This window comes from Phoxinus phoxinus, assembly GCF_949152265.1.
Source record: "Phoxinus phoxinus genome assembly, chromosome: 1".
NCBI classification, from domain to species: Eukaryota; Metazoa; Chordata; class Actinopteri; order Cypriniformes; family Leuciscidae; genus Phoxinus; species Phoxinus phoxinus.
Window position 1 is genome coordinate 34499821 of NC_136876.1, and position 14991 is coordinate 34514811.

Below are 14991 nucleotides of genomic sequence, written 5' to 3' on the forward strand. Positions count from 1 at the left end.
AATTATTGATGTAAAAAATTCTATCAATAATTCAATTCAAAGTTGTCAAAAAAGTGCAATTAACCTTTGCCACCATTTTGCAAATAAACTTACATGAAAAGTAAATAAACTTACATGAAAAAAGCTCTAAATGTGTTTGGTAAATGTTCAATACCTTAATTAATGTAATGTGTTTAATTCTGTTTTTAGTTTAACTGTAGAGTGTTTAAATAATTCAGTATGCGGTCACAGGTGTAAGTACATTGGCTATTTTGTAACAGCTTTAAATGTGGCTCATCTAATTAGATTTTAGAGTCAGTAGTAATATTTGCAATACATTTAAATAGATAAAAATGACTAAATCCCCCCTCTCAGAGATTTTACAATACTGGCTATGCAAATCCGTACCCTTACACAAATGCAGCTTGTTGCTTTAGGAAATGTCAAAGTGAGGCAGAGGTGGTGAATTTCCTCTGTTTGAACAAATGAGGTCACATCAAGACCATTTGAATAATTTTTTTATTGTTTTTTTTTTTTTAGGTGACTCGTGGATAACGAGCCCCTCCCTGTCATTTCAGTGAGGTGGAGCCTGAGGTCAAATCATTCCCCGCTTGTGCGTAATTCATTCCGACAACATTTATAGAGTGAATGATTTAATGCAGAACACATGAATTGCTAATGTGAATGATGCAACGGTGGAATAACGCCACATGCTCAAAATATGATCAAGTGTCGACCTGGTTTTCATGCATGGAGAAGAACACAATATGGAAGTGGACATATTGCCCTCGGCGCACTGTCTGCGGTCAGATTTATAGGTTAGTCTTTAAGGGTGTAACGGTTGGTGCTCAGGTCAGAGGGGGGCTCTGTGGTCAGTTCTGAATGGGAGTTTAATGGCGATTAGAATGATTTGTGTAGACGCTCACCTGCCTGAAGAGTGCGCCCCCTCCTGGGCTCACTGAACGGACCGTCTCCCGCAGCATTGAAGGCAGACAGCTTGACCATATAGTACGTGTAGCTGGTCAGGTTCTTCAGTCTCATGTTGGTTTCAGGCCGGAAGAGAATCTTAACTTTCTCTGTTTCATTCTGACTGTCATTCTCCCAGTAAAGAATCTACAGGCAATGAAAGACATGGGTGAAGTGTATAGAAAACTTAAACATTGTCTGGCACAAAGCACAGCATCCTGCAACCCTTTCAGTAATGACTGCATTGACAATGTATAGTGGCCCTAACAAGTACTAAACTTACTCAACTTTTAGAGACCCATGGTTTCCCATTCAGATTAGTAGCCAATATAGGGACAGCAGACAGACAGACACACACACACAGACAGACGATAGACAGACGATAGACAGACAGACAGACAGACAGACAGACAGACAGACAGACAGACAGACAGACAGACAGACAGACAGATAGATAGATAGATAGATAGATAGATAGATAGATAGATAGATAGATAGATAGATAGATAGATAGATAGATAGATAGATATAATAAACAATAACTTTTATCAAGCACTGGTGTACCAATGTGTAGAACATTTTTGTATTATTAAATCAAATCTTTTGTTTAATCTGTCTGGGATCCCTGGGAAGCAGGTAAATATTTAGTCTTCATGTGAGCTGTGCAATAAAACAGAGAACGTGTTTTTTTTGGGTCATATATTTGACTATATTGTACATTTTGACACAGCTGAAATGCTATATTGACATTCAGGACCATAACCATGTTTAAAATCTAATTTATATCATCCACCATAGTTATATTAAACAAATGCCCATACAAACTCTTTAATGAAGAGGTGAAATGAGCAGTGGGTTTATAGTTTCTTCACTGATCATGCAGAACTAAAGTATTCAATGAAAACAACAAGGATTTCTGGATTAACATACTCATGCCTGGACATTTTTAAATACTGAATCAACTTCATGTATATTTCAGCAGATATTCACTTAACCATCACCCATGATCATTGATTCTTGGGTTCTACAAAACGTACTGTCTAACGCCATAATCTAATACAGTAAATCTATGGAGAATACAAGAAAAGAAAATGAAGACAAAAGAAACAGACTGCAGCTATACTTCCACCCTAGAGAGCTTGCAATGACAGAAGAGTTCGAGGGGAGGAGAAAAAGAGGACAGATAATAAGAGTATGAGAGAGATTGGACGAGGTGGGTGGTTTGGGGGTGTCACCTTATATCCCTGAATGATGCCATTTTGGGTCTCGGCAGGGGGCGGCTCCCACTGAACCTCCAGCTGTGTGGATGACAAAGTGTTGATCTGGATGTTCTGAGGGGCCACAGAAGGGGCTACGAAAGAGCACAGGAGATACTGTAAATACATCACACTCAATTTCTCCAGCTAACCACTACAAAAGACACTGTGCCCTGCAAAAAAGATGCGCTCATGTTGCTTTGGGCCTGGTGCCCAATCCATTCCCCATATTTCCACTTGTGTGATTTTCTTACTTCTGAGGAACACAAGAGAAGATATTTTGAGAAATGTCTCAGTGTTTTTGTAAATGAAAGTCAATGGGCACCAAAACTGTTTGGTAACCGACTTTTTTTAAAACTAAATATCTTCTTTTGTGATCCACAGAAAAAAGAAAGCCACGCAGATGTCATGAGGTTGAATATATGATGAGATCACTTTTTTATTTCACTTTTTTAACTCGGTCCAAAACATACAGAAAAATTATTTTGTAATAACTAAAATAACTCTCTCACGCTGTTCCAAACCAGCAAACCTTTCGTTCATCTTCAGCTTCTGTTTACGAAATTTGAGTGCTCTATGTACGTTCGCTGATCAATGTTATATAATATGAATAAAAGCTGATCATAGTTTGGGTGAATAGACTTTCAATGGAGGGACAGAAATCTCTCAGATTTCACTGAAAATAACTTCATTTGTGTTCTGAAGATAAACGAAAGTCTTATGGATTTGGAATGACATGAGGATGAGTAATTGATGAACCCTTTTAAGTCAGTGTAAACGCAAAGTGGAAACCTTGCTAGCGTCAGTTACTGAATGAGAACCTGTCCCAGTGGGAAAAGTGATATCAGATGAACACTGACTCCAGCGTGGCTGCCGCCCTCTGTTGTGTCTCCGTTAAATGTCATTCATTAAAGAGGCGAGGAATACATAAGCCCTATCCATCATAAATCACAGCAACAGATGCGGCTACCCCAGACAGCAATAATAAAAAAAAGCAAATTTAATAAGACCAAACCTGAAAGCAGAGCTAACTCTGAAAGCATGACAGCTTGACTATATTAGGGGCTTGAAAGTTGAGTTTACGTGTAGTAAAGCGGGCTGAATCATTTATGAGCGGGAATGAGTTACAGCTGCGGACAGTGGGGTGCGAGAGACTTGACTGAATGAGCTGTTATAATAAAGCACAGAAAAGCTCTGTTCCAGCATCTAAGTGAGCTGTCTTGCTGTCTACACAGCAGCATCCTAACTAAAACCGAACATTTTGAGTGATTTGGAACACTCTATATGGAGTGCAACAGTTTTTCAGAGGCGCTGGTTCAGGAAGTATTTTTTCCATTAATTTTTCCCATAGGGATTTCAAAAAAAGTCTTTGTTAAAGTGTTATCAGCCATAAACCAAGCCAACCAGCTACAAGGAGAATCATAACATTACAAACTTTGATTCAAAGCAAAAAAAGTATTTGAAGATCAAACAAAAATACAAAGGTACAAGAATGTACTTAACAGCTTTAGTGATAGAAAAACTACAATCCCATTAGGCATTACAAACAGCATAATCAAATTAAAAACAATAGAGAAATATAACACTACTCATTGAAAAATGTTGATTATATATACCGTATATAGCAAACCAGCTTCAGTACAGCAACATAGGTAATGTAGTTTTTTTACATGAATTCTGCTGTTAAACATGATTATTTTAAAACTAGGTTGAAATAATCCTGGCAAACAGCTTCAACAGAAGCAAATACTATTGATTAACAACCTCATAGCTCACAGTAAGGCTGTCTTTAAAGGTTTATAAGTTATCGTTCAAAATCTATTTCCCTGTGGAGAGTTTTTACTTCTGGAACCTGACAGTTTCACTCTATAGGTACAGCTCCATATATGCCACACAAAGAACACCTCTCACATGAAGTAACTGGAGATTTAACTCCTTTAGATAGGGTTTGACGTTAGCATGATGCTAAGCTCAATACTTTATAATATAAAAGTATAAAGTATAAAATGCATAGCACACAAATATTGGGTAACATATCAATCAAACTATTATGTTGATACTTTCAGTGCCCTGCTGAAAAATAAAATCTTAAACCACCAGCCTAAGCTGGTTTGCTGGTCTCTTAGGTTGTTCTGCTGGCTGGTTCCAGGGGATTTGTGCAGTGGGTGAAATCATCAATCTCCAGCTAAAAAAGCCAAAGAGAGCCAGTTGAGGCCAGTTTAAAACAGGTAAGACCAGAACAGATTTGAACTTTTTTTTTTCAAAAGAGGAATGAAATATATTAATTTATAACTGCTGTTTTTTCCAGGTTATATAAACAATAATTACTCTTTGTGTAATAATGTTTTTTTTCTTCCAAAATAGGAAATATAAGAATGCTTTAACAAATGTCATGCATATTTTATTTGTCAACTGATGTTCAGCTGGTATTTTTTATAATAAACATATCATCAGATTATTATCCGTACACTGTTTAATGTCATCAAAGCTTGGTAAAAACTGAAGGTGTCAAGATAGTTATCGACACGGAGATGTAAAACCCCTCAAAGATCATGTTTTCATTTTCATTTTTTTTCTTTTCAAATTTGAAGTTTGAATCACTTACTTTTCGATTAGTCTTCTCATTAACAAAGTTACAAGTACTCATTGCGCTCACAGTTTCTTTACAATTTGCATGTACCTCGAGTTAGAACAAATTTAGGTAAGACCGCTTTTTATTATGCTGCATCCTCAGATTGGAACTCTCTACAAATGAAATTGATGCTAAATCACTTGGTGCCTTTAAGCAATTTTAGACAACTTATTTATGCTTTAAAGGATGATTTAATGATTTGCAAATGCTTCTGAGATTGTATTTTTAATGCCAGTTCATTGTGTGTTGTATTGTTTTAATGTTACATGTGGTTTGAATAACTGGGCCGCTTATCTTGGCCAGGACACTCCTGTAAAAGAGATTTTAATCTCAGTGAGGTTTTCTCCTGGCTAAATAAAGGTAAATAAATAAATTTAACGCCATTATCCATTCAGATTTATCACACAAAAAAAACAATCATAGTGCGATGGAGGCAGTGTTGTAGGTTTGATTTTGAAATTGGTGAGGACAGGGACATCAATATATAAATATATTTTAAGTTCTGATCGAAATTATTGCTAGGGATATATCAGTGTCACTGGACATTGGTAGGGACATGTCCCTAGCGTCCCTACTAAATTCTACGCCCCTGGATGGAGGCACTTCCTGCTCACATGTGACTTCTCCCCTTTCATTTTCAATCACCCTTCACCAAACCCACGGCACATTTTAGGGTGTCTGTTAAATCTCAATGGGCTCATCAGGCAAGAGAGAAACGCTGCTTCCCGCTGTAACTCTGTACCCCTAAAGGTAGAGTCTTTGCGCTTTTTTTCCCTGAGAGTGTGGATACAATTTTTCACTGTTTGTGGCAGTGCATTCTGAGTTTTGGATGTTACCTTAGAAAGCTTATAAAACAGCATTGCTACCCACCTTTTAGAACAACCTTCCCATCAGGAACCCCAATGATGCCTTAAAATGCTCTCTATGTGGGCATCTCTCTTGGGTTTAAAACCGTCTGCTGTTTCTGCATTTTAACACCAGAATGTCCATCGAATGTCAGAAGGCTTTTAAGTTCTCTGATCCCTCTCAGGGTATGTAGTCAACCTGACGTTAATCAGAGGGAAATTCATTTGTTTGTTTGGCTGTCCCCCCCTCCTGCTGCTGGAAGTAATCTCCATGCCTGGCCCTTTCTAATGATGCTGTTAATAACCTGATGTTGATAACCCTGCCTGCTCCACCAGCTGCTTGAATTCTTTATGACAGATTCATATTTACTGCTTCATTAAACCCCTTATGAGAGGAGGCCAAAAATGCTGCAAAGAGGTAAAACACACACACACACACACCTCTGTCCTGCCAAAAGTCTCACCATGACTGCTTTTATTAACACTGTGGCACTACTAGAGCAATGCTGTTTAGAATTTCATAAATAATCTTGGCAATGATTAGGTGAAATGCAAAACTGTGCGGCGAGCGAGAGCCTTGACAACATCCTGTCTGTGCAGTGTCAGCCTGTTAGCACGGCTGGAGTGGAATTAAACAGCACAAACGACAGTTCGCATTTGTAGCAATTTGCCTGCGTTCAATACTTTTAGCGTATGGTAGAAATGCGGATGTAATGCATCTATTTGCTAGCGGTGAGAGGATTGTTTTTCCACTAAAGGCCCTTTCATTGATCATATAAGATGCCCCACATGAATATAGATTTGTTTCAGGCTGTGTAGGTGATAAACATCCTTTCTTTTGTATTGTACCCAATAAAACAGCAAAACAATTATTAGTTTCCAGAGGAATAGTTGTAATGTCATATCCGGGCTTCCTCTTTTGGCAGCTCATTAGACTGAGCGCTCGGCTCTTCAGCCAGGCAGCTGGATATTATTCAAGTCAATACATGCACAGGGAAAAAAAATTCTGTTTAAGTAACAGAACAACTTGAGCTCAACTTGAAAAGCACTTTACAATTCAGCCGTACAATCTAGCTCGCAGGAGCCTGATTGTGAGGTAGGGGAGAACAAAGAGCTAAACCAGCCTTCGGTACAGCTCAAAACAACAAACTCATCTTTGAGCACACTTATTCAGCCATCTTTTCATACTGTATCTCTAAGCACTCCAGACTCATGTACATTTACATTTAATCATTTAGCAGATGCTTTCATCCAAAGCGACTTACAAATGAGGAGAGAAATAGAAGCAATCAAACCAACAATAAGGCAACAATATGCAAGCGCTGTGACTAGTCCCAGTTATTACTAGTCTCAGAACACGGTCCTCTTAGTTAGTTATCCTAAAGTCCTTGAAAGAACCACAATCAGGAAAGAAAAGTGAACAAACAAACAAACAACTGCTTTCTCAGATCTCATTTTGGACTATTTCAGTTGTGACTGAGTTTCATTTAATTTTGTATTTACACATTGTAAGACACACACACACGCACTAAATTTGGGACCTCAATTTAGGTCCCCACGGTGACACGAGTCCCCCATGAGTCTGTGTGCATTCAGATTGAAGTTCCAACCAGGATAGAAACCATTCGTAGACCCTAAACCTACCCATCACAGAAAACTTTATGCATTTTTACATTTTAAAAACACATCACCTGGTATTACTTATAAGCTGTTTTTCTCATGAGAGCAAAAACATGTTCCAACAAGGACAAGGATTTCAGATATTGCCATCTTCAGGATCAAAACTGAAGGAAGACCTTTGAGAGTTTGTGTTTCTTTATATCACAGCATATGACAGCATAACAATATGACAGAAAGGCAGCCCACTATTGTGTATAATAATATCTCACTCTATCATCTGCATAGAAACAGAATAAGCAGCACTTTGTTGTACGGTAATCTGTAATAGCCATATTTTACGTTTCTAGAACCTTAAAATTCAAACAAAAGTGAAAATAAGGTAAACAAAGTCCTTTGTGTTCACAATTCAACTTATAAGCAAACTAAACTGTGAACTTAAAAGTTTGGGTTGCTTGGAGTATAAGCCAATTTTCTTCCAAACCTCTCAGATCCCTGAAATGAAATTTCAATAGTAATCATGATTGCTTCTGAAAAAGCTAATTGATCTAAACATAAATTGATCCAAGCCCAGGCCTTTAAGTGGGTTTGTGTTTCTGTCACATTAAGCAGAACCTCAGCATAGCTCTAGCCTCTGTCGTTATGTTCCCTCTTCATGCCACTCCACTAAGGGAACACAATTCATATCTGTCAGCTCATGTCACGCCTTATTCCCTGAAGGACTCGAGAGACAGAGCGCATGCTGTCCTGCTCCTAGAGAGCCTTATGGCACAGCCATCTGAAAAGGAACATCCATCGACAGTGGTCATCACCACATCTGTCAGGGTGGAGCGGCAAATATGTTTTCTGTGAATTTGCTCTCTCATTAAAATGGTCCTCTGGTGGGATGATGCCAGCAAAGCATAGTGGTCTGCGTTTGACAAATGTCTGCTCAGTATTCGAAAAAACAACAACCCATAGTCTTCTACGTAACTATTGAGTTATGTTTCAAAAGGTGCAAGTTTAGAAAATACAAGATACCTTACACTGTGTCTACACTGGGCGTGAGTGACGCGACGCAACGAGACAAAAAGATTATAATCAGTGATGCTGTCTACACTATGCACAACAAAACCCAGAGAGTAAACTGATGGCCATTCTATTTCGGATGTACTTAAAGCGCTCAGGCTACTTCTGACACATAGGACCAATGGATTTGGGACGTTCGCTTTGTCGCGTCCAGTGTAGACAGCCTCAAGGCACGGCGCGACACAACAACTGTAGCGTCTGGTGTTACAATACCTCGTAACATCAAGACTCAACAATAAGAGGGGCCCGGGTGAAGTTTGGGGAAGGTTGGAACTGGATGTTATCACTTTTAATCAAAAGTGTCTTTATGAATGTATAGCCAATATGGAATTACATTGCTGTGTAGTTTTTCCAGATAATATTGCAAAAACATGAGGAAAGTGCCCTCATTTTCACACAATCGCTTACCTGCTTCTCCAACAAACACCTCTACTGGAGCACTTGGAGGGCTTTCGCCAATGACGTTGTAGGCAGTCATCACAATTTCATAGCGCCTGTATTTCTGCAGCTCTGATGAGAATATAAAATTAAAAACAGAAGGGTATAAGGGTACTTGAAAAGTGTATCTTGGCTTTGAGACAGCAGATATGACAGAAGAATGAGAATTCAAGAAACAAAAACATCTCTCAGATATCCACCTACTGTTCCATACAGTGTGGATACGGAATAGTTTGCGTGTGATCATGGAAAGCAAAGGCATCAAACTCTTACACACGAGAACTGAGAGCACATGCATTTCTCGGGTCTCAGGCAGTGTGCAATGAGATTCACTTTTGAGAATATCTCAGGGCCAGAATGTTCCTGGTCAGAGTAGATGGATTAGCGGAAAAACCATGTTCTCTGAACAGGAAGAGTATTTGGGATTACACACTTTGCCAAAGGGAGTTTGATTATTTCGGACTTCAAAGGCAGACTGACATAAATGAGAAAGATGGCTAAATGAAACTTACGCGTTAGCTCGAATTCGGTTAATGAAGGATTGCTGACAGTCTTCACAGTGCTTTTGGCTGTGGAGGGAGAAAGAGCAACTGATGAGGAATACATTACTGGAGATGGAAAAGCACAAATCAAAGGGATATTTCATCATGGCAGTAAATCTTTGCTTTTCAAAGTTGCTCATCACACACTTCTCCAAGAGATTGATGAAATTCCACAATGCTCATCTCACTTTTGCACACGCTCAGATCAAACCCCCGCGAGAAACCAAAGCGAGTCAGTGATTAATGATTCAACAGTCAATATACAGTTCTATATCACAAGCTGGGGTGCATTAGGGACCTAATAAGATTTTTAAAACATATACTGATCCAGCATCACTTGGGGAAAATTAAAGAAAAATCGTCCGCACCACTAGTCAATCCTTTTATACTGTTCCCTTTGAGCTCTGTAACTTAAATGAATATGTCTCTGTAGTTTAAAAAAGGGTTTCTACAAGAGGGCATATCAGACTTTCAGAAGTATCTTCTGGTCAAGCTCAGACACTTCAACTTCACTTAAAAATACCTAAATGGACAGAAATAAAGAGCTCAGATAGGGATTAAAAGTAAACTTTAAATTAAATTTAACCCAGTTAAGTTTGAATCATATTTTGACATTATCATACAGATTTCTACCCTTTTATCAAAAATGGAATATTGTAATCTAAGACAAAAAGATTGCTAATGATCAAAGAAACCATTGCTAATACTTAGTCATTATGGATCCAGCTTTTCTTCGTTAAAAGGGGATATTATTATGATTACGATTATCAATCAACATATTTAAACTTGTTTTGTTTTTGATGTAATTTGACCACTTGAACAAATTACCACTTTTTTTATGTTAGAATTGCATAACAACATCCAGTGTAAATGGATTTAAAATTATTTAAATTAATTTAAATGTCACCTTAATATTTGATACTAAAATAAAAAAAAGAATATTATATTAATCTGTAAAAATGTCATTTAAATATTGTATTGCACAAGAGGAATGACTAAATCTTTGTATCTGTCCGACAACACACTATGAACAACAATCATAGGCATATATAAGTAACAGAAACTGACTCGTCTTCAGCAGAATGCCTCAGAAAGTGACAGGGACCTTGTTAGCTTCTGGAGTACCTGCTAACTTTTCAATGTAAGCTGTTAAGCCTGAACAAACAGAGCATAGCTCCGGTAATTTCCTCTTGGCATTTAGGGTGATTTCAGCAGGGAGGTGCATTCAGCACTTAACAGACCTCAGATTTTAACATGTAAGATGAGTGGAGAGCAGAGGAGAGATATTGCATTCCTGCCCTGACCAGTGCAGAACATAGGGAAAGGAATTAAATATGCCTTCGTGCTTGGCTGCTCCAGGCTTGCGCATTTAAATGCTGTCAACACTGCTGAGTCCAATTTGTCAAAGGAGATTTAGCAGCCGGATCCGGGCTGTGGAAAAAGAGCCCGATGGCGTGCATGGTGTCGAACACTTGAGCTCAAACTCATGATTCCGCACCTCACGCAGCCTGAGCGCGTAATGAGTTCACCTACGCTCAGCCATCCGGCGGAAATATATTCTCTAACTGCAGGGAGAAAAAGCGCCCTAACGCTTTGATAGCGTTCAAATTGGCGCAATATTCATCGTATTAATGTGGATTTCGAAATTTGCCATTACAGATTGTGTCCTAGTTTCATTTCAAAACTCGACTTCCTTTCCAAGAGTGTAGCTGGGAAATACAATAGGTCTATATATTTTTTGCACAAAAGCACACGTCAAACACTTGCCAAAATGGACAGGAAAAAAAGCTCAGTGAGGGATTGAAAATTAGCTTACATGCTGGGAACTTTAAATTACATTTAGCCAAGTTAAGTTTGACTAATATTAACCATATTTTTCATTTCATCAAACATGGAATATTGTAAGGTAAGACAAAACAACTAATATCACAAAACATCACAGAATTAATCAAAACCATTTGTAATATTTGCTTATGTTTGTGCCATTGATTTTTCCACCAAAAATAATGTAATTTTGGATTAAGCTTTTCTAAGGTAACAGGGATATTATTATGCTATTATTATTATTAGGGGCCAAGCACTGAAAGTGCGGAGGCACCTATTGAAATCGTTGGTGTTCTTCTTCTTCTTCTTCCGTATGGAACTCTATGGCAGCCCATAGAACTGCTTGCGGGAAAGTTATGAACTATAAAGTTATATATTTGACACACTGATAGAGGACAGTCTGAACAGTCACCATAGCAAATTTGGAGTCTCTAACTCAACCCCACTAGCGCCACAAACTGTGTTTCACTCATGTCTATGCTAATAACTTTTGAACCATAAGGGCTAGAAACAAAATTTTCCCACAGATTCCTTGGCTCAAGACGATTCGATTGCATCATATGACGTCGTTTTCTGTCATGAAAATCTTTCCGCCATTTTTACTTTTTTTTTTAAAACCTACTTTTTCGAACTTGCCCTAGACGGTTTCTCCAATTTTCACAAAAATCTGACTGCTCTGTCGGACAAAAATGGCGGATGGCGATTATGAGTGGTCAGATTGCCTGCCAATCAAACTATCTGCAAAGGGTCAATTAGCAATATCTTCGAAACCGTTAGACTGATCGAGACGAAACCACCGTAGGAAGTTTGGAAACACACACACACACACACACACACACACACACACACACTCTGAGAACACATAAAAAAAAGCGGTGGAACAAATATAATAGAACAAAACAAGGACATTGCCATTAATTAAAATATTACATAATGATATTAAATTAAACACTTTACGGATGCATTGGTATACCGTTACAATTAGATTAGGATTGTCCTAACTTCAAGGAGGACGCTCACCCTAATGCTTTGATAAAGTTCATATTCATTGTTTTAATGTGGATTTGGCATCACTGATTGTGTCCCAGTTTCAATTTAAAACTCGCCTTTCTTTCTGAGAGAGTAGCTGGGAGAAATACAATATCTTTGCACAAAAGTAAACACGTCAAAACAAGCGAGTTTAAAACATTGAGGAATTCCTTGAGAAATAAATATATTTTTTTCAATAACTGCATGGGTTAAAGTGTTCAAAGAAGCACTCGAGCTATAAATCACGCCTGCGTGCAGACGTTTCTGGTTCAAGAGGAGAGTCTCCTCCCGCTAGTTACCTGTCAGTTCGGTGCGCAGCAAGGAGCTGTTGACGGCCCTCTTTGACTCCTGCGGAGCGCTGTCATACTGCAGCTCACGGTAGTAGAGCCGATAGCCCACCAGAACCCCATTCAAACTCTCCTCCTTGGGCTTCTGCAAAGGCATAGATTAAATTAAAGGTCACATTCCACTAGCTGTTCTCACGGTCCTTATTAAAGGACACCCTGATAAAAAAAGCCTTCCTGGCTGTAACTGACAGACAGCGCTGACTGATCTCCCATCGCACATCCGTGCGCGACGCTTGCCGCGAAACGAATAAGATAAATAAAAGATGAGGATTTAATTTCTGAGCCATTCAGTCAGTGGGTAATTAACAAAGCTCCGAGCTAAGTGTAATCAACTCGGCCCACGGTTCTGCTGATAAAACAGACAGTAGTGAGAAGATCCGGGACTCATAGGTCAGTGAATAAAGGTTTCAGCTACTAATTAATATCCCTTCAGATTGCAGGATCGCTGTCGTGCATGGGTATTAATTATCCTGGGCTTGCCAAAGCCCTCTGCGAGCTCTGTAAATGTGCGGGTATCAATACCGCAAGTCATTAATTTATTCAAACCTGCACGAGGAATACTAAGCAATGCACGGCAGGTTGCTCAGAGCGAAGCGAGGCTACATATTGACAAAAGTCAGATCATTAAACAGAACAGGGCTGTAATTTCACTGGTGATAGCCTGCAACATGCTGGTATTCTTCTCATGCTGGAGCCGGTTTGTTATCTGGCCATCAGATAAACTTAATGGGGGTCAGGAGTTCACACGACCGGGGTGGGCTGGCATTAGCGTACCTGCCACTGCACCAGCACAGATGTTGTCGTGGAGGGTTTCACGGCTTGAATCAAGGGCGCTTCATCAGGAACTGCATGAAAAAAGTAAAATACAAGGAGAGATCCGGTTAGATACATTCTTAGATAAGGGAATCTCATTCCATAATCTGTTTAGCTATTTCTTCTCTGGAACATAAAAAGAAATTTTGAAGAATGTTCTTTTCACTGTAATGGAAGTAAATGAGGACTGGTGTTGTCAAGCTAGAAAAAGCACCATAAAAGTGGTTCATCATATCAATTGTGTGCTTTTGTCCTCATATGTCGTATGATGGATTTCTGTGAGAAACAGACAAGCAGTATTTACCAATATCTTCTCTTCCAGCAAGTTTTGAGCCATATGGATGAGGGGTTTTCAATCTTTCTGATGCCCTGTATCCCTGAATATGATGGTCCCCTTGCGAGGGACCCCATTAAAGGCATCGATATGGATAACATTCGTATCTTTTTCTACTTTTAGATGTATAAACCTGAAGAGAAACACATTGACTGTTGACTAAAAAGATTCTCATGACTTCTGATGAGTCAGAAAGAAAAAGCATTAATACTGTAAAATTCGATAGATAGTATCTTTTTTATTTTTCTCTGAACTTTCCCACAGCTTCCTTGTGGAAATTTAGGACTAACTTTTATGGTGCTTTGGTGTCCTTTTTGAAGCCTAAAAACTCCAGTTCCCATTTATTCTAAGAGCATGAAAAAAGTATGCTGCACATTTTAAAAAAACAATCTCCCTTTGTGTTCCACTGAAGAAAGAAAGTCACACAAGTTTAGAATAACGTGAGGGTGAGTAAATAATGACAGAATTAAATCAGCTCCAATACCTCTGCTTCCAAGTAAATGGCGCAGATAGTAAGACTGTAGCTCTTCTATGACTTTTATTTGAATCAATAGCGCATCAACCAAAGCCAGTGGATACAACACGCTCATTATTACTCACCATCTTGTAAAGTGGTAATTGCATCCGTCTCTTGGCTGTACTTGCTGTCTCCGACGTCATTAGTCGCCATCATTCTCAGCTTGTATGAAGTGTAGGGTTTCAGCCTGAGGGATTGCACAGCTCGTGAGCTCTCTCATTTTGGACAAAGACCTTTCCCATCACAAATGATGTGGCTCAGCAGTGCATGTATGAGCTAGTATCTATAAATGTCAGGGACACAATCCATTGAAGCCCAAGGGCACACGCTGGCAATTACAGAGTTTTATCTTAAAGCACTTGAGGCAGAGAGGTGAGGACGGAAATAAGATACAAAACACTTCTTATTGGAGAGCTCATATAAAGACATGAGTGCAGCTTATGTGTCAATTCATGAACCCAGAAATATGATATGAAGAACTGAGATGCAGGTAAAATATGTTAGTGAATGCAGCCTAGTAGGGCTGCACAATTATATGAATAATTTATATGATTATAATAAAATATAAATAATCACGTTTCAATATCAAAGGTAATAATAAAAAAATACTGCTTTTGTCATAATTGCACACCCCTACTGCCTAGCCTTCTTCAATCACTTTGTGTTGAAAATCACCTGAAATCGACAGTAAAGGGAATATGTGGAAAAATCTGTGCTTACATTTCTAATTTGGTCATTTCACATTTAATCAAAACACACCGCACAAGCCAACTCGTTAACAAAC

At 38.7% G+C, this 14991-nt stretch overlaps 1 protein-coding gene across 3 annotated transcripts in view; it reads right to left on the minus strand.

Moving 5' to 3' along the window:
• The window catches only part of sdk1a (sidekick cell adhesion molecule 1a), a 353385-nt gene that overhangs the window by 12317 nt on the left and 326077 nt on the right, over nucleotides 1–14991 (minus strand). For all 3 annotated transcript variants that reach the window (XM_079625487.1, XM_079625486.1, XM_079625485.1), the window contains 7 exons: nucleotides 14291–14394; nucleotides 13318–13388; nucleotides 12496–12628; nucleotides 9314–9370; nucleotides 8772–8873; nucleotides 2181–2296; nucleotides 906–1092 (listed from right to left, as the gene is read on the minus strand). In XM_079625487.1, the coding sequence (XP_079481613.1) occupies nucleotides 906–1092; nucleotides 2181–2296; nucleotides 8772–8873; nucleotides 9314–9370; nucleotides 12496–12628; nucleotides 13318–13388; nucleotides 14291–14394 (770 nt within the window). The remainder of the gene's footprint in view (nucleotides 1–905; nucleotides 1093–2180; nucleotides 2297–8771; nucleotides 8874–9313; nucleotides 9371–12495; nucleotides 12629–13317; nucleotides 13389–14290; nucleotides 14395–14991) is intronic.